General features: G+C 36.4%; 1 protein-coding gene and 1 non-coding gene across 5 annotated transcripts in view; one reads left to right on the top strand and one right to left on the bottom strand.

The window, feature by feature from the left end:
- Positions 1–27,102, bottom strand: part of LOC138705080 (putative inorganic phosphate cotransporter) — a 230,356-nt gene that overhangs the window by 26,119 nt on the left and 177,135 nt on the right. For all 4 annotated transcript variants that reach the window (XM_069833695.1, XM_069833694.1, XM_069833693.1 and 1 more), the window contains exons 2-6: positions 18,955–19,091; positions 14,771–15,001; positions 12,050–12,137; positions 7,394–7,617; positions 5,842–5,991 (exon numbers count right to left, since the gene is read on the bottom strand). In XM_069833695.1, coding sequence (XP_069689796.1) covers positions 5,842–5,991; positions 7,394–7,617; positions 12,050–12,137; positions 14,771–15,001; positions 18,955–19,053 — 792 coding nt within the window. In that variant the 5' untranslated portion in view covers positions 19,054–19,091. The remainder of the gene's footprint in view (positions 1–5,841; positions 5,992–7,393; positions 7,618–12,049; positions 12,138–14,770; positions 15,002–18,954; positions 19,092–27,102) is intronic.
- On the top strand, positions 25,905–25,976 carry TRNAR-UCU (transfer RNA arginine (anticodon UCU)). The gene has a single exon. It is a non-coding gene; the product is annotated as a tRNA-Arg (tRNA).

The following is a 27,102-nucleotide window of genomic DNA, read 5'->3' as shown; positions in this document are numbered from 1 at the left end:
AGACTCTATTAACAATGTTCTCCTTGCATTGGACTCTGAAGATGCAGTCTCAATTGATACTGCGAAAACAGTTACCTGTGACATAAGTGTGAAGAATGACTTAGCTCACATTCAGCATACATTTTCATGCATCATAAAAACGCTCAAAAGTCTCCAAAATAGGCACCTTTCACTATCTGAAAGTTTTGAAATTATAAATAGTACTGTGGAACAACTGAATCGTGGTAGAGGTAAAGTTGCAGATGCAGTAAGAGCTAAGGTGGACACTGTACTTTCAAAAAACCCTGGATATGAAGAACTACAAAAGGTTGTTGCTGTGATGAGTGGTGAATCAACAGTGAAGATTAACTTGGACTTATCCCCAGCAGACATTGTGAAATTGAATTATGTACCAGTTACTTCTTGTGACGTCGAACGCTCTTTTAGTCAGTATAAATCTATCCTCAGAGACAATAGAAGAAGATTCACTTTTCAGCACTTGAAAGAAATGTTTGTAACCTATTGTTATGGTAACAGACAATAAAAATTGTGTTTTGTTGAAACTACATTGGAAGATAAGGTACGTCCATTATATTTTTTGTTTAGTTTGATTAAAATGTACCAATATTTAACGTACATAGTCATTTTTTTATAATTTTAAGTCCATATTTAATTCCATATTTTGGTAAAAATCCATATTTAATTCCATATTTTGGTAAAAATAACTACATATATATTTACATATTTCATATATTTTTAGTCCATATAAATCCGTTCCCTGGTCATAAATATCAGGGAGCTATTCTTTGAGATATTTCAAACAAAAGAGTTTAATAGAATTTTGCTCGTTTTTGCTTCCTCTTCGAGATAAGAATTGTTTCATATGAAACGCTTCATAGCCTATTTTTTTTGGAAAAACATTGAATGAATTCCCAATATATTCAGTCATTAATTTGCAGAACGAAAAGTTACATTTGTTCGGATCAACTTTCTGCACATTTAAAAGACAAAATTCAAATTCTTTCAATCATTTATTATCATAATACACTGCTCTCTTAAACTGACTGAGCATATTGGGAATCAAATGAATGACTTTCCCAAAACACATTATGAATTGTTTCATATAAAACAATTATCTCGAAAAGAGAGCAAAAATAAGCAAAATTATATAAACATTTTTGTTTGAAATACCTAAAAAAATAACATCCTGGAATTAATCACATTACTTACGGTTCACTCTATAATATATATATTCCGATAGTACTTATGGGATTCCTGAAGAAAATTGATATGGATTGGAAAGAGAGGAGGCTATTAAGTAATCTTTATATGAAACAATGATTCGAAGTCAGGACAGGAGAAGAAATGTCAAATGAAAGCGGAAAAGGGAAAGAAGTAGTCCACAACTATGCCCTTCATTACCTATCCTGTTCAACATCCACTTGGAGGTCCACACCTGTGGAATAACGGTTAGCGCGTCTGGCCGCGAAACCAGGTAGCCCGGGTTCGATTCCCGGTCGGAGCAAGTTACCTGGTTGAGGTTTTTTCCGAGGTTTTCCTTCAACCCAATATGAGCAAATGCTGGGTAGCTTTCGGTGCTGGACCCCGGACGCATTTCACCGGCATTATCACCTTCATCACATTCAGACGCTAAATAAACTTAGATGTTGATAAAGCGTCGTAAAATAACCTACTTGGAGAGTACAGTGAAGAACTGTTTTAAGAACATGGGAGAGGTGATAATAGGAGGGAAAAGAGTAAACTACATAAGATTTGCAGATGATATGGCGTTGTTAGTATAGGGGATGACACTAAGAGATAGACTATGCTTCAGGATCTAAATGAAATCTGTGAGCAATACTGCACTGAGATAAAATGCAAACAAGACAAAGACAGTGGTTATCGGAAGACAAATAAGGAAGGTAAATATTCGAATTCTAAATGAGGCAGTGGGACAAGTGGACAGTTTCAAATACTTGGGGTATTCTATAAGGAAGGAGAATAGAAAAGGAAGCTTTTAATAGAAAAAGGAGCATTTTCTGCTAATATTTGGAACAAGAACTAAGGAAGTGAAAAGAAATGACTAGAAACATTTGAAATATGGATATGGAGAAGAGTGGAGACCGCGAAATGGAGAGACGTAATAAGATAAGAGGCTATGCTAGAAAGAGTAAGTGAAGAAAGAATAAGGTTGTAACTCATCAAGAGGAGAAGAAAAATTGGCTGGGTCATTGTATAAGAAGAAACTTCCTACTGAGGGATGCACTGGAAGGAATGGTGAACGAGGGAAAATTCGACGGCACATGATAGACAATATTAAAATAACAAGAGACTAATAGGAAGGCGGAAAATAGAACGATTGAAGGATGCTGGGTTTGGAGTGGAAGAACTGCCCTTAGGCAGAACGCCATGAATGAATACCAGTAGTTGTCTATTCAAAGTATTGTGACGCCAAGATTTTAGTTCATGAGCTGTTTTATGACAGTTTTCGAATATACATTTTGGTGGCCTTATATTGTCCTACCATCCATATTTTTTTTAACAGATATGGGAAGACCACTTTCATGTCTATACAGTAAAAATGATGAGAAGCTTTTCTTGCCGGAATTTCGACCTGTTAATCCCGAGAGGTCAGAAAACAAATAAGTCTTTCAGGCCTCTAAAGAGAAACGTCATTTCTCACCTGGTTCTTAACCACCAGGGGCGTATTTTGCGGACTACCGGGGCTACCGGTGGTAGCCCAAGGAAATTATAAAAGAAAAAGTTTATAACATAACATAATGTAATAATTTTGTATTATTAGTTTTACCACAGTAATTAAAATTAAAGTAATTGTTAGATTTATATGCGCTCTCTGCTCTCGAAAAGAAACAAGTTGTCAAGGCGGCATCACTGGAGAAACCGCTTGCTACGTGAGTAGCCTGTGACAGTACCGCTCACGCTGTCCGGTCGCACAACTGCCCATCCCCCCGCTCTCTTCTGTTTCCATCGTGCAGTGTAAGGCCGGGTGAGTTGCCGCTCTCGTGATCGGTTTCTTCGCAGGTGCGAAGCAACAATACTTTTAGCACGCTAGCTCATGAATGTAATTGTATTCTTGCAGTGCTGTATTTTAAATTTGTGATTTGTTCGAGTGTCTAAGAGTTATATTAATTGTGAATTATTAAGTTTTTAATTTCCCAATTATGTGATATTGTGAAAAATATGGCAGAACAAGTTTCTGGAGAGGTTTGTGTTGAAAATGACTATGTAATAGAAGGTTTATTAAAAGGAAGTTGAAATTGTGAAAATGGAAAGACCAACTGCTGAGTTAAATTTGTCCATGGACGTAAAAGAAAAACAGCGTGAGTACACACGCCATTTCACTTCAACATCATATGGTAAGTGGAATTGGTTGTGTGGTAGTTCTAAACTGTCTAAACTATTTTGCTGGCCATGTTTGTTATTTAGCCGCGAAACTAATGTGTGGTCAAAAGAGGGTTTTCTAATATCAACTCCCTTCGAACGGCAGTCCTAAAACACGACAAATCAAAAGCTCATATTTGTAGTAGCATGAACTTTGCAAACTTTGGGAAGACAAGAATTGATTTACAGCTAGATAAGCAAAAAGCTCTACATATCAACCAACACAATGCTCCTGTGGAAAAAAAAATCGGGAGATTTTACTGCCTCTTATTAACGCAGTCTGCTTTCTAGGAAAACAAGAATTAGCTTTTCGGGATCATAATGAGAGTGTGGAATCAGACAATAGAGGAAATTATATTGAATATTTAAGTTCCTTAAGTGAATTTGACCGTCTTGAGAGTTCAACAGTATTTCGTGGTACTTCTCCCGCAATTCATAATGACTTAATATTTGCTATAAGTGGGGTTATGATAAAGAACATAAAATCTGAAATAGAAGAGGCACCTTTTGCGGCCATTGTTGTTGATGAAACAAGTGACTGCTCTAATCAGAGTCAATTGTCCACTGTTTTAAGATACGTCGATAGTACTGCCAATGTTCAAGAACGGTTTATAGGATTCACAAATGTCAGTTCAGGCAAAACTGTTGCTGCTTGGTTTCAGCATGTGGAAGGTGTTATAGCAGAATACAATGTCGGCAATAAGTTAATTGCACAGACATACGATGGTGCTTCAGTTATGGCGGGAAATATTGATGGCTTAAAAACAAAAGTTCAAGGAAAGTATCCTCAAGCACTATTTGTCCATTGTTACAGCCATGTTCTCAATTTAGTTTTGCAACAAACTACTTCATCCATTCCAGAATGCCGCATTTTTTTTCAAAACACTGTCGGGTTTAGCTGCATTTTTCTCATCATCTCCTAAAAGATCAGAAAACTCAAGGAATTTATGAACAAGAAACTCCCAAAAGTAGCACCAACTAGATTGAATTTTACATCTCTGCTTGTAAATACAGTAAAGTAATACAGAGAACAACTGACTGCTTTCTTTGAAAATATAATTTGTAATGACTCTGAAGAAAACTGAGTTGATGATGTAATTGTGCAGGCTCAAGGATATTTGTATTTTTTCACACAGTTTCAGCATATATTTCTTCTTGAAGTCTATGCTAGAGTGTTCGCACATACAGATGTGCTCTACAATATTCTTCAGACAAAAAGTCTAGACATAGCATACTGCTTGCAAGAGGTATCAAAGTTAAAAAATACTATATTCGAGTTCAGACGTAGTGGGTTTCCGTCCATATGGAGTAATATGGAAAATGAAAATTCTTCAGCCAATACAATGGAATCACCATTAAAGCGAAGAAAAGAAGATGATGAATTGAAATACAGGCAGCTGTACTACAGCATACTAGATCGTATGCACATGGAAATTACTGACAGATTTTCTGATTATGGAAAGCTTCAGTTCACATATCTTCTAGATTCTCAAAAATTTTCTGCTTATAGAGAAAACTTCCCGAATGAGGCACTAAACAAATTATTTCAGTCCTATAACAGTCACTTTGATCAAGTACGTTTGAAAAATGAATTAAGTGTAATATATTCAGCAGAAGTCTTTGATTTTTCGAACAAACCTATCCATGAAATATTATCTGCCATATATGAAAACCAGCTGAACCAAGTTATTCGTGAAGTCCTTAAATTAGCAACATTAATTGTGACAATACCAGCTACGTCAGCATCAGTAGAAAGAACATTTTCTCCGTTGAAGAGAATAAAATCCTACTGTAGATCAACTCCTACATAAGAACGTTTATCCGGCTTGGCACTGATGTCCATTGAAAAGTCATTTCTACAGAAACTTCGCAAGTGGCCCAACTGTAATTTCAATGACGAAGTCATCAAAGTATTTTCGTCCCAATCAAGACGTCTGGAATTCATATATAAATAGGTAAGGAATTTTATTATAGGGACTTTAAAATATATTTTGTGTAATAATAGGGTCAGTGGTAGCCCAGGCCCTTAAACCAGTATACGCCACTGTTAACCACTATGTTTAATGTTACTTTAACACAGACATTTTCACCTCGGGAAATTCTAGACTTTAAACGAGGTGCAATAGTGACGTAGAATCTCAGTATCGAATGCAGGAAAACGCTTGAAAGATTTCTACATCACTGTTATACCTTGTTTAAAAGCTAGAAATGCTTGCGCTGAACACTCCTGCTATAACATCTAAAAATTCTTAAATGCTTCCCTATTCTAGGATCAAAGACATATACAGATTTTATATCTTCACGACACCAGTGATTATGATTTCAAGCGGATTAATTTTTAATTTTATACCTTTATTTGAAATTACTAAAATGTTGCATAAGTGATGTTGCGAAATAAAAGGATTAAAATGGCTAATGCACTGCACACTAATGTTAATAATATGCAAGCATGCTACTTACAGATGAAAGATCGAAGTTGAGGACTTTGTCCATGTATGATGGCATCTCTGTAAGAAGAGTCCAGAAGCCCCAGTTCTGGCCGCAATGTGCGATTATGAGAGCCCACATAGGAACGGAAGTGAAGATGCCTATCCATGGTGTCTTCCGTTTCTGCAAAATCAATATCCGTGTTTTATTTAATTTAGGTTTTGGTCATGAATGGTTTGAAATAAGCTTCTGCATCTCAGACATATTTAATAATTAGGTATATTATGGATTTTATTTTTTATGGAGTAGAAATTAATGTTGTTTCTTAGGAGTACACACTACACATGCATATCTGCAAACAGGGGTGTATTTCAGGCCTGACGGGCCCTGGCGGCGCCAGGGTACTATTTTTCGAGTCGGGCGGCGCCAGGGTACTTTTCTGATTTTCATATGATCGTCAACTTTTGCATTTATATAAAGTCATATTGTATCCATATTTAAACAATTTCATAGTGAGGTCTACTTTACAGACCTAACAACCTTCTCATATAGATTCGAACCCATAATATATTTTCGTCTGACTTTTCGCAAGTATTCCTACGGAAATCGTGGTGATGATGATATGATAATGATGAGGGTAAAGAAGAAGACGACAATGGCGAAAACAAGTACTGCCGGTACTACAGAAATTCCAGAGCCAGGGCACTTTTCTGTTTAGAAATACACCATTGTCTGCAAAGTAGTTAATACGCTTACTTCAGTTCTCTATTCATCTGTACCAAAAAATTTATTTGACGAAGCCTTTTCTTAAACTGAAAATAGGGACTATGTTGTGATTTTGATCAAGTGCCATCTCATGCGTGGTAAGGTGCCACAATAATGACCTGTCGACACTTTTATAATAACTTAAATGTAAGGTTCCCTTATGGTTAATCGTTTTGTTCATGGATAATGAACGTAACAAGGAAAGAAGAATCAAGGTTTACAGCTTTTAAATTAATATTGTAATGTCTTAAAATAGGGTAAGCTTATTAAATATAATTTCTATTTACTAATTTTATGAGAAAAATGTCATTAATGCAGATTTCTATATTAGTTCAAAATAAGAATTTTAAAAGGTAAACACCGTTAGAAATATAAGTAGGACAATACATTATATGACTTTTTAGGCTTTTACGGTAACTGTGATTGGAATTAGACTTTTGAGTAATCCAGGTCAATTTCTAGGACACGGTGGACTACTGAAAAGTCTAATTCCGAAATCATTAATTGTTTTATATCGCATTATTTGATTGTTTTCTTCAGATAAGTGAAAAGCGTGTGTTTTTCATAAGTTTGTTAGAACAAAAATAAAGACAAATTTCGCTAGGGATATTTTATGAAAATTTTAAATGTTGAAAGTCATATATAATTCAAATTACTGCCATGGGATTACTTTTCTTCGTTGTGATAAATAACTGATATTAAATAAGAGCTTAATAATATATTTTATCATATTTATATGGTACATTAAATAAAGATAGCATCGACAACCACAATGAAATTACTTCTACTACTAAGAACAAGATTATGAAAAGTTACGTACGGAGTTGGTAGACACTGTGGATCCGAGATTTGTTTCAATGTATAGTTTCTCTTCTTCTGATATGAAATTATGGGTGCCTGGGCGGTCTGCTCCTAAGAACGCCCAAAGAATGGCCCATCCAATACCTAATCCGCCAAAAATGTAGAAGACGGAAGGCCAGCCTATAACTGATGATGATAAAGCTCCACATGCGGACATGGCTAGAATAGTTCCGACCTGGGCTCCTGTGAAAATGCATAGAACTCGGTTTGTAATTGTTTCATATATACTCTATATTGAGTAATATATATTTCTAAGAAAGGAACAACAAAAATACGAATTCGACAAAAGTGGTGATAAGTGTGCATATTTCCAACATAAAATTATATGGCCTTGTTTATACGCTGGAAGTATGATTATTATTCAAGATGGCTAAATACAATATGAGATTAGAAGCTTTTGCTGCAGTTATCCTGTGGAATAGTTTTCAGTCAGTTAAACTGTGTTGCGGAGAGATATAGATCCGATGTTCAGACCACTTTACTGTCTTTGTTCAGGGCTAACAGAAAGGGCCAAGTGCACAGGCATAGGAACCGTAACTTAGTAAGTTGTCTTGCCAGCGACAATATAATTCAATTTAAAATATTACCTGCGAATAATGCTCTGAAATATTAGAAACGCATACTTTCATAAGATTGTTTAAACAAAAAGAAAACAAATTAAAGATCATAATGACATTTTAAGATTAAAAGTGTATACATTAATACAATTAATAAAATAACTTTCAGCTGTTACCTATTCACCCACAGCTATGTGCAACATTCATTATTCTTTAATTTCCTAGTAATAACCTTAGGTATGAAGTTCGTACCAAAGCAGTAAATTTCAGTTGAGTACAGCGAGGAGTATACATGTCACCTGCGCCTCGTCTTGCTTCGCTCGCTACAGATGATACACAGTATGGTCACATAAATTAGTAGCTGTGTAGAGTCATGAATAGTTAGAAGAATATTGTTAATTTATATTAATATTTTAGGTTCTGAACAAAGTGAGCTATTCTGTTAATATTGTATTATTTACGTAATGTCAATATTATTCATAATTAAAAAAAGTAAATTCATATTTTATTAAATAATTATGCAAACAGGAGTGTGTAACACGTTTATTTTTTCCCAGATTATTATTTGTTAAATGTTGACGTCTCGTGCTGCTATGCATTCGGTTGTGTTACAGTCTAAGTTCAACATCGGAATTATGATACGATCTTCCTAGCTGTCATTACAATACAAATTAAACATTTTCTTGAAAAAAAAATAAATTATGAGTTCAATATTATGTGCCACATACGATATACACTATTAGATTCACAAAATAGTTCTTTACTTGATGACAGTAAGATGTACTGTGTCATATTTCAGATTTCTTCCAATAACGTCTTGTGACGTAGAACGAATATTTTCAGAGTACACATATCGCTATTTCTTTTGATAAAACGAAAATGTTCATTGTTATTTGTTATACTGAGGCTAGAATCATAATTGTATAGGTTGTATGTTATTTTTATACGTATGTGGGAGCAACAGTAACAAATATAAATTATACTCGGGAGGAAATTAAACACAGATTAAATGTGGGAAATGCATGTTATTACTCGGTTGAGAAGCTTTTATCATCCAGTCTGCTGTCAAAAAATCTGAAAGTTAGAATTTATAAAACAGTTATATTACCGGTTGTTCTTTATGGTTGTGAAACTTGGACTCTCACTTTGAGAGAGGAACATAGGTTAAGGGTGTTTGAGAATAAGGTGCTTAAGAAAATATTTGGGGCTATGAAGGATGAAGTTACAGGAGAATGGAGAAAGTTATACAACACAGAAATGCACGCATTGTATTCTTCACCTGACATAATTAGGAACATTAAATCCAGACGTTTGAGATGGGCAGGGCATGTAGCACATATGGACGAATACAGAAATGCATATAGAGTGTTAGTTGGGAGGCCGGAGGAAAAAAAGACCTTTAGGGAGGCCGAGACGTAGATGGGAAGATAATATTAAAATGGATTTGAGGGAGGTGGGATATGATGATAGAGACTGGATTAATCTTGCACAGGCTAGGGACAATGGCGGGCTTATGTGAGGGCGGCAATGAACCTCTGGGTTCCTTAAAAGCCAGTAAGTAAGTAATTAAGTAAGTAAGTAAGAGGTATAGTCCTAGGTCACACAACTTAACAGTTTTGGTACCAAGTTCCCAGTTCTGGTAATAACCGTCAAAAAAGATTGCCATTTTCTCCAAAAACATAAATTATTCATATAATTATGTAAGATATCTTATGGATCTTCAAATTTTCAGAAATAACATTTTAATTCTAAATACAATTTTATGGTTATAGATTTTCTCTTTTTCAAGTAAGTTATATATTGTACTTTATTTTTAATTTAACCTCTGCTTTGTATTCTGTATCCTAGTGGTCAGCCGTAGATGTTGGCCAGATGTCCCAAATTGTGGAATTAGTAGTAGCAAATCAAAATTATTTCAAATTATATAGGCCTATTGTACTTTGTAAGTTATTTGTATATGCATGGGTAAATTATTTTAGATTGAGAGTTACGCAGTTTATAATTACAAATTATTGTTTTTTTATATTATTCGTGTATTATTTTCTTGTTCTAGGGCTGTGGACGTTTCGAGCACATGTTTGGTTATATTGTAATGGGATAATGGGAATAAAAGTCTCAAGAAATTTTATCTTGCCGTTGATCAAGTTTTGGTAGTAGATTCAAAATACTCGCCACAACAATCCATTCACAAATAAGAAACATTATCTAGGCTATAAAGTGTGGTTTAACTACAGATAACACCAAAACTATGGTATTTAGACAGGATCCTATAAGATCCAAAATAGTCATAACGTCGGCTTAGAGTGTAAACCTAACTGCCAAAAAGGAAATTTTACAAGGAGGCAGCAAAAAACTGAGTTTAAATTATATCTGAAACTTTAGAGCCAAATCCAAAGTACAGGTACAAATAGCACCTGCACTTTGGATTTGATTTTAAAATTTCAGAATTAATTTAAACTCAGTTCTTTGCTTCCCTTGTAAAATTTCCTTTTTGGCAGTTTATACTCTAAGTCGACGATAAATAAAACATTATACAAGAAATAAATACTTTCAGTTACTTGGGGTGCACATTATCTTATGAAACGTAGAAGGATATGAAAATAAAACTATTCATAATTTTCATATTCAGTACATTACAACAAACTAGACACAAATTACATATGTAATAACTAATGTTCAATATGGATAGAAAATCTGGACTTTAAAACAAGGAGACGAATCAAGAATCACAGCAGCAAAAATAAAATTCTTAAGGAAAACAGCTAATTATACACTTGGCAGGATGACAAACGCATTGAAGATACCCATAACGAAGTAAAGAAAAGAACTCACATTGTCAAAAATTGAGTGAATCCAACAAATACGGAGAACAGAAAGGGACATAATTGCACTGCTCAAATGCAGACCACAAGACAGAAAAAATCAAGGACGTGTTCTGAAGAGACTTCTGGATAACTGAGGCATGAACTGATCTATCATAATTTGATTGTAATGATGATGATGATTATGGTAATTATTATTATTATTATTATTATTATTATCATGATTGTTATTATTATTTGTGATTCTGAGGAGGGTAAACGAGTTGTCGACATAAGAATAACTATCCACAAAAAAAATTAGTAATATCTTGGCAAAATTAGCAGTGCCGGAAAGAATTAAAATTAGGACAGCTCGTGATGACATTATAGTGGAAATGAAGCACAATATACAATATACTGTACTATCGAAGTACGTCATCCAGTGGTTATACTCTTACGGATATTTTTTGTAACACACACTTGTTCTGTTATATTAACCTAAAAGAAATATAATATTTATATTTGACTAGGTTTCATTTCGGAATGAATTGTTGCTGTAACATATGTAATTTTTTAATGATTCCATTGCCTATCGATAACCGCCGTAGTTCTATGGAATGACGACAGAGATGCGTATCGGTCGGGACAAGGAGCGTCTCTATGTAAGCACTTCAGCCCAAATAGACTTTCTGCGCACCCATGATAGAATGAGATTGCGCTGCTTGGCTAAGCCGGCCCATCATCCGCCACACCATGCATTCCTTCCCAGTCATCAAATCCGTAAATCATACCTATGATGGTGGTCTGCCATAGCTCACAGACATACATGAGCCGTCAAGTCCCAGTTAGGGGTGAGATCCTGAGGGGCTCTGGTGCCTCCATGCAGATCCAGTACTCGTCTATAATCCACCACTTCTGTCATCTACCAATCTTTGGACAAACCGAGAGGAACACCCACTATGACGGGCCACAGATTCGGCATCCCGCAAGCACAAATGCCTATTTTTTGAGACGAAGATGATAATGAAATAAGAATTGTAGAGAGTGTTGATGGGATGACGAGGGAAAAACGGGCAACCCAGAGAAAAATGTTCACTTATGGATTTTTGCATCACAAATATAACTCCGTCAAGGATGGGATTTGAAATCAGGTTCGCGACCGTCTGCCAACTGAGCTACATTGAAGCTCCATTTGTTCAATCACACATTTTAATTTATAAAATATAATATATCTCCACATCTCAATGCTAGACTCACCTGCATAAACATAGGTCGCAAGTCTGCCCCGTTCCTCCGTGGGCGTCCAACTCGACAGTAGTGTGTGGATGCTGGGAAATACGAATCCCTGAATTACAGAGAAGGTGACAATCAGTATGCTGACCATAAGCTTGGGATCGAGAGCTGTTCTGCAGCAAGGTGCCATAATGATGTGAGGTAAGTCTATGCTATTCGAGCGACACAATTTGTGTTTTCTAGTATTCACAACTTATGCATTAGCAAACACAGATCTAACTTTTAAGGGGTTCAAATGCATTCTGATTATTTCATTGTAAATTTGAATAATTTCAAGCTTATAGAAAGTGCAAGAAATATAGCCAATTATAGACAATTCATGCAGCAGAACTGAAACCGTAATATTTTTAATTACATTATCATCTTAGTAATTCTCGAGTTTTGAAATATGTCGCATAGATTGAGAGGTATTGATTCCGTTTGTAATGAATTGTCACAGTATATTTTACTCATTTTTTTTAAATAGAAAGCACATTACCTATGTTAAAACAAAAGAATAAGAGTCTGATTAGTGTGATATGTTACTATTCAGCGATGTATGCAATAGAGAGGGTAAGGAACTACATACCCTAATCCATTGGCTCAGTACCCTAAGTGATGCCTGTTGGTGAAATTATGAATGGTTTTGATTTGTGAAATAGCAAATAGAATAGCTTAATAAATTCTTGAGCGAGATAAGGGTAAGAATGCGCAATAAAAGGAAGGTGGGGATGAAATGTGAATGAGGCTGAGGATGAGAATGAACAAAAAGAAGAATGTAAGGGGAATTAGATCCAGCATAGGAAATAGGACGAATATGAACAAGAAGACAAAGGTGTAGAAGAAGACGAGAATGATCAAGAAGGCGAACGTAAGTGGATTTAGGGCGAGAATTAACTAAAAGATGAAGGTGAAGACGAAGACGACAGTAGGGATTATGATGACAACGAACAAGGAGACGAAGGTAAAGAGAATTAGGCGAAGATGAACAACATTGCGAAAGTAATGACGAAGACGAGAATAACGATTAGAACGAGATTGAAAAATAGATGGGGAGGATGAAAACGAGAAAAGAGATTACGAAGAGGATGGACAAAAAGACAAAGGTCCGAATGAAAATGATAAAAGATATTAGGAAGACGATGAACAAGAAGATGAAGATGCCGATGAAGATAATAAAAAGGATTAGGAAGAGAATGAACTAGAAGACGAAGTTGTGGATAAAGATGAGGAAAGGAATTAAGAAGAGAATGAACAAGAAGACGAAGGTGTGGACGAAGAAAATAAAATGGATTAGGAAGAGGAAAAACATGAAGACGAAGGTGCGAATGAAGATGAGAAAAGGGATTAGGAAGAGAATGAACTAGAAGACGAAGGTGCGGATGAAGATGAGAAAAGGGATTAGGAAGAAGAAGAACAAGAAGACGAAGGTGCGGATGAAGATGAGAAAAGGGATTAGGAAGAGAATGAACTAGAAGACGAAGGTGTGAACGAAGAAAATAAAATGGATTAGGAAGAGGAAAAACAAGAAGACGAAGGTGCGGATGAAGATGAGAAAAGGGATTAGGAAGAGGAAGAACAAGAAGACGAAGGTGCGGATGAAGATGAGAAAAGGGATTAGGAAGAGGAAGAACAAGAAGACGAAGGTGCGGATGAAGATGAGAAAAGGGATTAGGAAGAGAATGAACTAGAAGACGAAGGTGCGGATGAAGATGAGAAAAGGGATTAGGAAGAGAATGAACTAGAAGACGAAGGTGCGGACGAAGATGAGAAAAGGGATTAGGAAGAGGAAGAACAAGAAGACGAAGGTGCGGATGAAGATGAAAAAAGGGATTAGGAATAGAATGAACTAGAAGACGAAGGTGCGGATGAAGATGAGAAAAGGGATTAGGAAGAGGAAGAACAAGAAGACGAAGGTGCGGATGAAGATGAGAAAAGGGATTAGGAAGAGGAAGAACAAGAAGACGAAGGTGCGGATGAAGATGAGAAAAGGGATTAGGAAGAGAATGAACTAGAAGACGAAGGTGCGGATGAAGATGAGAAAAGGGATTAGGAAGAGGAAGAACAAGAAGACGAAGGTGCGGATGAAGATGAGAAAAGGGATTAGGAAGAGAATGAACTAGAAGACGAAGGTGCGGATGAAGATGAGAAAAGGGATTAGGAAGAGGAAGAACAAGAAGACGAAGGTGCGGATGAAGATGAGAAAAGGGATTAGGAAGAGAATGAACTAGAAGACGAAGGTGCGGATGAAGATGAGAAAAGGGATTAGGAAGAGGAAGAACAAGAAGACGAAGGTGCGGATGAAGATGAGAAAAGGGATTAGGAAGAGAATGAACTAGAAGACGAAGGTGCGGATGAAGATGAGAAAAGGGATTAGGAAGAGGAAGAACAAGAAGACGAAGGTGCGGATGAAGATGAGAAAAGGGATTAGGAAGAGAATGAACTAGAAGACGAAGGTGCGGATGAAGATGAGAAAAGGAATTAGGAAGAGGAAGAACAAGAAGACGAAGGTGCGGATGAAGATGAAAAAAGGGATTAGGAATAGAATGAACTAGAAGACGAAGGTGCGGATGAAGATGAGAAAAGGAATTAGGAAGAGGAATAACAAGAAGACGAAGGTGCGGATGAAAACGATAAAAGGGATTAAGAAAAGGATGAACAAGAAGACGAAGTTGCGGATGAAGTCGATAAAAGAAGAATGTTTACCTGCGAGAGTCCCTGTATGACTCTAGCACCGCACACCAAGCCCCAGTCCCCCACTTCGGCAGCTAATGGTGTAAGGATGGAGAACAGAGAACACATGAAGAGGGCTCCAGTTAGTAGAATCTTGGGACCAAACCTCTGACCTAGCTGACCTGCTGGCACTTGAGTGATTACATAGCCCCAGAAGAAGGAACTCAATATTGTTGACTTTGTTTGTTGACTCCAGTGGTATTCCTGTGGAAACAAGCATCATAGTTTGAGGTTCTATGTATCATGTCATAATAGCTTGATGTATTTCTAGTTTTAATTTCTTTGTGGGAAAATTTAGCTATGAATTTTAAACCCATTGTAAATCAATCAAAAATAGGCAGAAAGAAAGTAACATTCGTTCTTATTTTGGAAAAAATTGTACTTATTTTAATTAATTTTTTAGGCTGACGAAATTGGCAAAAATCTAGAGCTATCGCGGAGGAAATTACTTCCGACATTAGCGCAACTAGTGGATATAACAGTACTATCTTCGCCGGACAGGACTGTGAAATTTCAGAAACTGCAACCCTAGGTACCGACATGTAGAAATGCAGAGTTTACAAGAAAGAGATCGGTTTTCAAGAACACACTTTTGTGAGTGGTTTGTGGAGTTTGTGAATGTAGGGTTGTTAGATCCATAATTTTGTTTTATTTCTTCTCGACTAGCCGTGGTTTCACATAAATAATTGTTACTGGTGTTCAGAGAAACCAGCCATTCTACATGAGACGCTACTACTTAAACCGAATGTTGGTGAATATTATTTTGGTTCAATAATTTTATGGAGACAGTAAATTTAGGCATACACCGGTACATTCCAATCATTCTCAACCTTTTTTTTTTTTCGAGGAAATAACGGAAGATGAGAGACTGTATGGACTCAACAACTACTACTACACAGATCTCAATTCCAAAGCAGCAATAAATGCAGTATTTGATGACAGAGTAATAAAATTAGATTACTGATAATGTGTGGCCCCATCGATCCCGATAAACGTCGTGTAAATTTCACTTGTTGCGAAATTTAAAAGATAAAGTGTACGAAAAAAACTCCCATATATTGGAGGAATTTGAAAGACAATATCCGGCGTAAGATTATTCCAGTCCTTACAGCAATGGCAGCATTTCCAATATCTTCATTGACGTAAGATGAACGTTGTTAATTTAGCATCGTCACTCTAACCGGCGCGTTGTCGATCTATCTCCTATTACGGCGAACATTTAAATCGTGCGCAAGTCCTGTTTTATGGATAAAGACTAGGGCAGGCCAGCGTGCACTTAGACCGTTGTATTGCCCATTGCATTATATTTTGAGGTGGGCAAGAAATTAGATTACCGAAAAAATTTAGCTGACGCCTTCTATTCATCCTTGCAAAGTTAGTAGAATGGCTGAGATTAAATAGGTGATAGATTGTAAATCTATTAAGGAGAATTGCTTCTCTTCTTGGGGTACTTAACGTCCTATGGCTTAAATTTCCTTCCAAACAAATCCATTTTATAATCGGTTATTTTAACAGTAGGCCTACTGAAACAACAACTCCGTCGATGGAGTTTGTGATATTGTGATGGTATTTGGCGAGATAAGGCCGAGGATTCGTCATGGAATTACCTGACATTCGACTTACAGTTGTGGAATGCCACGGAAAAACCCCAACCAGATAATCAGTCCAAGCGAGAATCGAACTCATTCTCAAACACGGCCTCGGATCAGTGATCAAACGTGATACCACCTGAGCTACGTCGGTGGTTAAAGAAATCATGATAATGATTGATAATGATAATAATAATAATATTATTATAATTATTATAATAATAATTATTATTATAATTATTATAATAATAATACAGGTCACAAAGTATACAAGCAGTTACAATTTAACAAAAAGTTAAAGAACAGAATACCAAAAAAAAATGATTCCATGGATTTTGAAAATTCATCCTCTCTGCCGGGTGTGAACCTGCGAGCCTCAGATCCAGTAGCAAGTACGACAACCAAGAGACCAAAACAAACACTTTCTGTTACACAATTTAAGGGCGGCATCGACCCCATAGCCATCTAGACGGCTTTAGGATTGAGAACACGTCACCCTCCTGGATAGAGCTGTTGCTTGCCCACCCTGCGGACAATATAGGGAGGTGTTCAAAGTGAGCACCATTTAACTTTAAACAGAGCTCACAGTGACGAACAATTGCCTGTCAGAGACTCTCTTAAGATCTAGAGATAGAATATAGTGAGTCCGGTGCGGCAGAAATCCTTTTTATTTAGAGCAGTGACCTACACTAACATGCCCAAATCATCCCATAAGATTAACTCCAGGCTGTCAGAGATCAGGAGATCTTGGTGACCAAGTAACAGGTCCGCTACGGTCGATCCAGGTTTAATGTCTAGGCCAGTGGTCGTCAGCACTCGCTGAAATGGGTAGGCCCTAGAATGCATGAAGGGTAAGGAACTCTGCTCCGTCGTGCACAAGGGATAGAGAGACAGCATACCCGCCAGCAGCCAGGAATGCACGCTAGGGCAGTGTCTTGTCCGCGGGTAAGAGACGCTATTCCGAGGCTGCAGTGTTCTGATGACCGCTGGTCTAGGCCTACTACTCTGCTCACTTCGTATTCATTTAACTCGATATTACTTTACTCTATGTAATATTATTATTAGGGGGATATTTTATCCAAAATGTTTTGCAGTAGGGTAAGAGGTTGATTCTTCATTAAATATTTTGTGAAAAGCACACCAGGATTTTATGATTTAACTATGTCATGTCCTTCGTTTAGTAAATAACACATACATACATACATACATACATACATACATACATACATACATACATACATACATACGCTACGTATTTTATGTCTCGTATGTGGTATTACGCGCTCTGTTTGTCAAGACTCAAAACTGAGTGGTCCAACAATAAACAATAAACACTCATGAAGGAAAACACCTTTCATAACAATGGTTGCTCATCTGTGCACTTATTTACTAACTTAATCATACATTTAGTTTCATTTCTTCCTTTCTTTTTCTTTCTTTCTTTCTCTTTCTTTGTTCCCCTCCATGTTCCTTTATTTTCTTTCTTTCGTTGTACCTCCACTGTAGTAGCTAGACCATTGCGGTGTTGAGGACAGGGGATGGAGGCTATTGTCTCTCAACACTAAACGTCTACATATTACGGATCTCTCTGGATGTGGGATTGGCACAAAGCAGGGCCACCGCAGAGACATCAGAGGATGATCACAAGACAACGAATAACTATCTAGTCCCGTAGACGGAAGATAAATGAAGAGTAAATATGCAAAAGTGTCCAAGTGCCATTTCTTCTTTGTGAACTTGAGGTTATTATGATTTCAGATTCCAAATGCTACAAGGAACTTGCAGAAAAAGTTTCATCCCTCTGATGTTGCTCTTTGTATTCATTATTTCAAATATACTCGTATTTCAAACGGGCTCAAGTGTCATTAACTTGCACAACCTGATTATTTTTACAGCTATCTTCTAACACATTTTAATTATGGTTCATTTTAGAATTCAGGCAAGGTTGTTGTAACAAACTGCTTCTTAATTTCAGTTATTTCAGTGACAAGTGAAATAATTATTTTTGAGCTCTGTGAAGTTTTTTGTTTCTCCTGAAAAATATTAAATTTGGCACTTAGGCCCTTTTGCATATTTCACTCTTCAAATATCTTTCACTACCTACGCAAGTAATACCATGGACCGCTTTTATGAGTAGCGCATGCGCCACCACAGCGGCGAACAATTTAATTTGCTTAATTAACAAAATATAAGCATACTTATTATCTTATTTAGCACGTTCCACTTCTTATAAATAATTATATACAGTCTTGGAAAAAAGTTTTGTCGCACAGATACTTTGTAAGTCCCAGAAAGGAGGCAATGCGCATGATCAGAAGACGAGCGACCTGGTTCAAAAGAGAGCGACTAGTTGAACTAATAAAATTAGTTCTGTTTCGTTGTATGTCTGATCAAGATCACTGCCTCCTTTCCGGGACTTATAAAGTATCTGTACAACAAAACTTTTTTCTAAGACTGTACGATACTGGAAGTATGACAATGAATTTAATATACAGCTACAAACTTATAATATGGAATACAATGTAATTTTAAGCAATATAAAATAATATCAATATGCAAGATACTTACAGGAAAATCGACACCTGTAGTATTTCTGTCCATCATTGCAACAATACCAACTGACAGGTTGACTCTCAAAGAATATGCCACAGTGAGACAGAGGAACATGAGCAACGTCTGTAAGTGCCTCACTCCAAATATGTTACCTAAAACAGATAAAGAATGTTATAAATATTAGAATGAGTAATAAATCCTTCGAGTCAGTTTAGTGGTACAGGACATCCATTTCTTAAGGTAACTGTCTAGTCTGTTTTGATCAGGCAATATTTTATTATACTTAGATTTAATTGTAAATGTAATCGTAAATTTAATATTTAAATTTTAATTTTTTCATAATTTATAGCTGTAACCCATTGTTAGATGGAAAGAGAAGACCTAACACCCTTATCTCTACCAGATTGAAATAAATAAACACCAAATAAATATTAAATTACACTTTAAAAAATAGTTACTCTATCACCGATCGATAGTTAGTTTTATTAAAATTTAATAAGATTTAAAGTGACATAATGTTTTAAAAAATTGGCAATATAGGAACGGCAGAACTTCTTATCACCAAGTATGAAGTAATTGTTAATCAAAAACATACTCTTTTTTCCCCTTTTTTGTACAGAAGGTCTAGTGCTAACTACGTACCGTCAAGTGAGGTGAGTTCGGACGCAGTGTTGAGTTCGGACAGTATTGTTATTCTCTCTTTCATGAAAATCACTTCACACTACAGCGCGAGTTTATGACTCCCGCACTTAACAGAACCTTAACAGATGCTGCAAGTGACACGTGCTACCTGTTTCCACTGATTGATTTTGTTTGGAAAACTTAATTTGGGCCTTTTAAATTTTACGACATAATAGCTGAGATTTTTACAATGTGGATACTTTCATATTTGTATACTGAGGGATATATAAGAAAAGCTTTGGTTGTGCATTTTGCAGTTTCTGAAAGTGTTCAGAAAGTCACAGTTCAGTTTGCATTATTAAGTGTTTATCAGTATCCTTGTAGTAAGCATATTTGTAACTAAGAAAACAGTGTGGGGTGAGTTCGGACAATGCCACGTGAATACAAAAGTAAGCCGGGTGTTAGGCAAAGAGGTCATTATGTCCCGAATAAACTTGAAAAAGCCGTAAAATACATTAAATAAGGAAAATTATCCTAGAGGAAGGCGTCTGACTTGTATGGAATTTCCGGATCAACATTGGAAAACAAAATTAATGCGGCAAACCCGATATGCCCGCTACTCTGCAACTGGAACCTCAAATATTCTTCGTCGAATGATGGCTGAAAAGGAGGGGGCTGTGCTAGAACTGAAAGCATTTGTAGTTGTTAATTATACTTATCAGCAGGGTAAGAAACAACTTACAAGACAGTTTGTTGGTGTCGTAACTGAAGTGTGGGCAAGGGATGTAGAAGTGAAATTTTTACATCCGTATGAAGACAGTAAATCAGTGATTGTTTTCCCAAAAGAGCCTGATGAGGACACCGTAACAAAAGACCAAATTGCAAAAGTGCTATAATCTCCAACACATGATAAAGGAAATTTGTTTTTTAAAAAAGTCACCCAAAGTGTGTGTATTTGAAAAAAAAGAGAATAACAATTGAGAATAGTTTGTTCCAGTTTTAACATTGCGTAAAGGTGTAATGAGTTTTCTTAATTAATTATCAACATCATTTTCATCTGTTTTTATTGTTTATTATTAGCTTTTGCGATTTTTTTCGTTAGGAATTTATAATGTGATCTACACACAGCTGATTAGGTTAAGCTTATTGGAGACAAAATTTTTAATATTAGGAAACGTTTTATCTTCATATAAATTTTGTGTTTATAAACGAATAAAGGGAATGTTTTTATGCAAATTATGTGTCATTTTAATTTGCAATACTTATGTTTTATAGTCCAATGTATTCTTATTATCCCAGCATTAAAAAAAGAAGAAATTGTGTCCTAACTCACCTCACAGTGGGACAAATTCAGACATAAATAAGTAACTATTTAGTGTCCGAACTCACCCCACGTTAGGGTGAGTTCGGACACTTTGTATTATTTTCTACAAATTGCAGTAATCAGTAACTATTAATAACAAATTAGGGAATATGTTCCTTAGACGTATACCCCACAATTTATGTAATTTCTATATTTATTGCATTTTTTATTTACAAACTATACAAAAAAGTGTCTCCAAAACCGCCCGAACACACCCCACTTGACGGTACGTATATATATATATATATATATATATATATATATATATCCCTTGATATTGCATGGAGGCGAAGTAACGTTTCCAAATCAGAAATAAATCATTAAAGAGTGAACTTCTAAAATCTAGATTCCAGTTTACATTCATCATTGCATACGCTGCACTTAGTTATTTTATTTCTCCACAATCTCAATCATTTTTGCCACTTAAGTAGAATTTGAAAGTATACCCTATATTTTGCACTAAAATGGAATTTAAATATTACAAAGTGTTAAAATAATGACAGTACAGAACTGTAGACTTGCATTTTAATTAATTTTGGATTGTCATTTTGGAAATGTCTGAGGACTGGTATGCATTGGAGACAGTTATTTGGGACAAGTGCAGTAGTTATGAGCATTTAGAAAGTACCCTATTTAAATGTAACTTAATATTACAAATGACAATGTACTGCACGAGCGACATAACTAGGACTATTTTTTTAGTATGTTATTTTACGACGCTTTATAAACATCTTAGGTTATTTATCGTCTGAATGAGATGAAAATGATAATGCCGGTGATGTGAGTTCGGAGTCCAGCACCGAAAGTTACCCAGCATTTGCTCATATTGGGTTGAGGGAAAACCCCCTAAAAAAACCTCAACCAGGTAACTTGCCCCGACCGGGAATCGAACCCGGGCCACCTGGTTTCGCAGCCGTTACTCCACAGGTGTGGACGGCCTATTATTGGTCAGTACAATAATAATTAATATATTCTTCAGTAAAGAAAAAAAAACGGAGACAATTTATTATCGTCCATAGCCACTCATCATGCACACCACCAAAGAATATGTTAATAAGCTGTAAGTCTATTACAACAGCTTCAGTATAATGAACCCACTATCGTTTTCTGATAACATTCTGGCTTTCACGCGATCCCTCAATAATCATCTATAGAGGATTCAGATAACAGCAGTCAATGGCTTGCAACTGTGTCACATAGCAACCTCAACTGCAGCGTGCCAGGCAAGATCTTAAGTTGAATTCGAAACTGATAGTTTTCCGATTGCCAGAATCCAAATAAATATTTGGTGACAGACACGAATGTGAGTAGCCCGACGAGTACAATTTTGTGAAATATCAACTTTCTATCCGAACTCAGATGTATTGCAGGCACACAGACTTAAATGGAGAAGAAAGGAATGACAAATTATTCAAGAGAGTTTGGACTGAATTTCTTTCACTGCTCGTCAAACAGGGATAAACAAGGTTTTACCTTGAGAAAGAAGAAGAATATCTATTCGTTAGGGCCGCTAGAAATAGCTAAATCTATTTGAATGACGACTGCAGATACGAGACGAGAAACATAGAAAGCGAACACATAATGAAAAAGAGGCTCAAGATCGAAAGTAGGAATCAGCAGGGATGAGGAAGGAATGATTAACTAAAAGGTGAGAGGGCGCGCAGGGGCCTTGGAGTAGAGGGTAGGAAACTGAGTTTCAAGCTGGTTTGCTCCGTAGATCATTGAACCACTGAAGAACTTTCTGAAAAGATGAAAACCGAAAATGGACGTCACATAATTGCTTAACTATGATAACACGAAGGAGGGGGGGGGAGGCAGAGCGCTATTGAATTTCCTCGAGTGCAGTTTCGCAATTGATTGTCATTTCTCTACTGCGACAGAATCTTGTCTTCGTCTCTTAAAAATCATAAACCTCGTTTAGAAAAACTGACGGCTTCCCTTCATCTCCACGTGGAGGGAGAGTTTGCCACATTTATGAATAAATTGAAGTAGCAGTAATTGAGGGGTCGAGGATCGGTAAGAATTTGGCAATTGTGCAGAATGTGATTGGGGGTGGTCAAAGTTATTTGGTAGAAAGTGATAAATCTGTTAATTGGCGTTCAAAGAAGTCACCAAACTTCACACGAAGAAACTGAACATACTTCAACAGCAACAGGGACCAGCGGCGTAGCACAGGCGGTAGGCGCGTTTGCCTGCTGATCCAGCCAGGCCTGCGCTCGGGTATGGCATGCCTTACAGCAGCTTCGTCATCTCGAGAGTTAATATTCGAAGGTCAGGATTCAGCGACACGCCGAATCTTAGCCCCGGCTGTGTGCACACTCTGTGGTAAAGGATCTAGCGTTTCTGACATCTCCAGGAAAGTGAAGTCTAAAGAGTTGGAGACTTCGTTTATACTAGTACAGGCATGTCAATTGATACCCACAGGAGCAAGCGCGCGCTTTACAGCCCAGGAGAGCCTGAGCGCTTTACAGCGGAAAGGAAAGACACAGACGAAAGAGGTGGTATATATGCCGCTTGGTCGAGCTATATTCAGGGATGGCCAGCACTGATTCAATAGATAAAGGAAAGAGAACTTATTAAAACTGTATCCATGTTAATTTTTAGATTTGCCTGAGAAGTAGAAGTGCATTATAAGAATGTAAGTTTCAATTTTAATGCTCATTTTTCACAAGTTTGATTTTTTTTATTCAAAAGAAATATTTTCTCAACTTTTCGTATAGAAAAGTGAAATTTTCAGGTATAGGCCTATTTACTTAGTAGCCTTACAGAATGTTTTCGTAAATCTAATATACCGTATATACGTATTACTGAAGATAGTGTATTGAAAATTTTGAAAATATTCGCATGGAAATTGTTTGTAAGGAAATGACAAGCAACTACTGTTACATCATAAGCAAAAGATACGTGCCCCTGTGTTTTAAAAATGTCAGCTCTATAGCTTGCTTCAGCAGATTTCGAGAAAATAATTTAATATTCTGATGATAGGAAGTTGCTCACAAAAATCACCTTAAAACCATAATGCGATAAGAGTTTTGTTATGTAATATTAGTTACACTTAAAACAGATACAGTACCTAGGTAACTTTGCTTTATACTGTAATATTGTTTTGATTAGTTTATTGATTACTTTTGTAAGGCTAAAGATACCATCAATATAAATTCCAACTTATCATGTCATACTCAATCTCTCTCTTTGGAATATCACTTTCTTTATGAATGATGTGTTTCATCCACTTAATACAGTATAATATTATACTACTATGGAATTTAAGTGAATATTCCTTCTTAACGCTCTATTATGTTATTAAGATTTAAAACATGAGTGCAATATTAAGAAACCCGTGTTAGTAATTTTGTTTTACAGACAATATAGATAATATTAAACAGAGAGAAGCCATATAAAAATAATGACATAAAATTTCGCGTTCCGTTTGAAGTTTGTGCACCACTGTTTTCTTAACCCAACAGGCTGCTTATTCATATACACAACCCTTCCTCTTTCCATACTTAGCGCTTGCTGCCCGCGCACGACGTCAAGGTCAGAAAAATGCGCTTGCTTTGACACTGTACTAGTACAATAAAATACATATTACAGTATATTGAAGAAGTAGCAATTTTGAGCAATTTTCATGCGGGACTAGGCCCCGAAAGCCTCAAAGGATGAGACACCCTTCAGTTTATTAATGCCGATGACATCTTCCGATTCCTAATAGCCATTTATTTCCATCTATCAAGTTTTCTTCTTACAACAACTGTCGTTTCCTGATAGCATATATACAGAGTGGAAGTAATAGAACTGTACAGATTTCAACAGCTTATTTCTTAGATAGAGTAGGCTTACAACAAAATTCTAATACCAAATTAATACTTTTCTTAGAAAAAATCCCCTAAATGTTAACACTATTTTACTATCCTTATGATTTCGATTTTTACTCTTATCATTAGATAAACTGATAAGGAATGATTAATACTTTTGCAGTTTTTCAATAAACTGGACTGTTTTCTTCCAAATTAAATAAATACATTAACACGTAATAGTTATATTTCCTGCCATTAGGAAGTCTGGCAACCCTACTGCAGTCACTAAGGGACGGAATGCTGCTCTTCACACCAAGTTCATGTGTATATACTGTATATATATAAGACAGCCAGCGATTTGCTGTTACCAAACTACGCAGAATTTCAGCCTAATTTTCTAATTGAACATCCCCTTAATTCCAAAACGCATAACAGATGTTTTTATTTACTTTAATATGATTATGCAAATCTAGTCTTTCAGGTGAAGCTCCCTGTAATGCAGATTTGAATAATTTCAAGGGAAAAATTGTTCCGGGGCCGGGTATCGATCCCGGGACCTCTGGTTGAACGTACCAGCGCTCTACCACTGAGCTACCCGGGAACTCCACCCGACACCGTCTCAACTTTTCCCTTTATATCCACACAACTCGCGTGGGCTGACGAAACGCCAGAGACCAACAACGAGTGCACACAATCTCTGTGTGACTTGGAATTGTGGGTTTCTGTTAACGTACACAGTAACGTATATATTATGCAAATCTAGTCTTTCAGGTGAAGCTCCCTGTAAAGCAGATTTGAATAATTTCAAGGGAAAAATTGTTCCGGGGCCGGGTATCGATCCCGGGACCTCTGGTTGAACGTACCAGCGCTCTACCACTGAGCTACCCGGGAACTCCACCCGACACCGTCTCAACTTTTCCCTTTATATCCACACAACTCGCGTGGGCTGACGAAACGCCAGAGACCCACAACGAGTGCACACAATTATTCAAATCTGCTTTACAGGGAGCTTCACCTGAAAGACTAGATTTGCATAATATATACGTTACTGTGTACGTTAACAGAAAACCACAATTCCAAGTCACACAGAGATTGTGTGCACTCGTTGTGGGTCTCTGGCGTTTCGTCAGCCCACGCGAGTTGTGTGGATATAAAGGGAAAAGTTGAGACGTGTCGGATGGAGTTCCCGGGTAGCTCAGTGGTAGAGCGCTGGTACTCTCAACCAGAGGTCCCGGGATCGATACCCGGCCCCGGAACAATTTTTCCCTTGAAATTATTCATTACTTTAATATGTTCAACTGCCCCTTTCAACCTGAAGGGTTATATAATTTACACCCTGTATGTATATATATATATATATATATATATATATATATATAGAAATGTTACAAGCTAATATCTCTTAAATGAATCAATATAACTAAATGCTGACTTCTTCTACAGTTTTCGGAGGAGGAGGCCTTCGTGATAGTTTCATCGACAACATTTCAGCGTGCCCCAAAATAGGGTTTTGGGGGAGTAGTTCAGAATTTTAAATGGAACGATGATATAACTTTCAGATATTTTGATTGTCCTAAAGCAATTAACCAACTTTTGTTTAAAACATTTTTTCTATACTGAAATTCTGATATGGTATAGGGTGTTTGAAAAAAGATATGTCCGATATGGATAAATAAGAATAAACCATGCTATAAAACTTTATATAATTTTATTAATTGCTGAAAATAACATTAATTAACATCTAAACACATAGTAAATATTTTCTAAAAAAATTCGGTTCCATTTATTTCAGTACAATATTATGATTTCAAAGCCACCTCAACTCTCAAAATATGTGGCTGACCATGCTGATTGTTTAGTGTGGCTCTTCTAGATTCTGAAATATGGCAGTTTATGATGTGGAAGTAAATATGATGTTAGTGCTAGGTGAATGCAGGAGAAACTATAGAATTGCAGCGGTATTGTTCAATGAGAAATATGGGATGCAAATGTCTCATATGAAATTCAAACGACTGGAAACACGGCTGCGTAGCAATCGAAGTGTAGAAAACAAGAATCATTTGAAGGTGAAATCAAAATTAAATGATGAAAATGCTTTCATTATTCTTGCCGCTGTATAAGTAAATTCAAAGATAAGTCAACGTGAATTCGCCAAGGACAGTGGGATTAGGCACATTTCAGTGCAGTAGATACTGAAGCATCACTATTATCATCCTTATCAACTGTGTATGCATCAAGACCTCACACAAAGAGATTTTCAGCTTCCAGTTGTTTTTTGTGAGTGGCTACGTAATGCTATTGCACAGAATGATTCATTCTTGGTAAACATATTATTTTGAGATGAAGCGACATTCTCAAACACTGGACATGTTAATAGGCATA

Source organism: Periplaneta americana, chromosome 8 (assembly GCF_040183065.1).
Source record: "Periplaneta americana isolate PAMFEO1 chromosome 8, P.americana_PAMFEO1_priV1, whole genome shotgun sequence".
Classification (NCBI taxonomy): Eukaryota; Metazoa; Arthropoda; class Insecta; order Blattodea; family Blattidae; genus Periplaneta; species Periplaneta americana.
The sequence above is the reverse complement of the archived record's forward strand: the minus strand, read 5'-3'. Positions and strand labels throughout refer to the sequence as shown.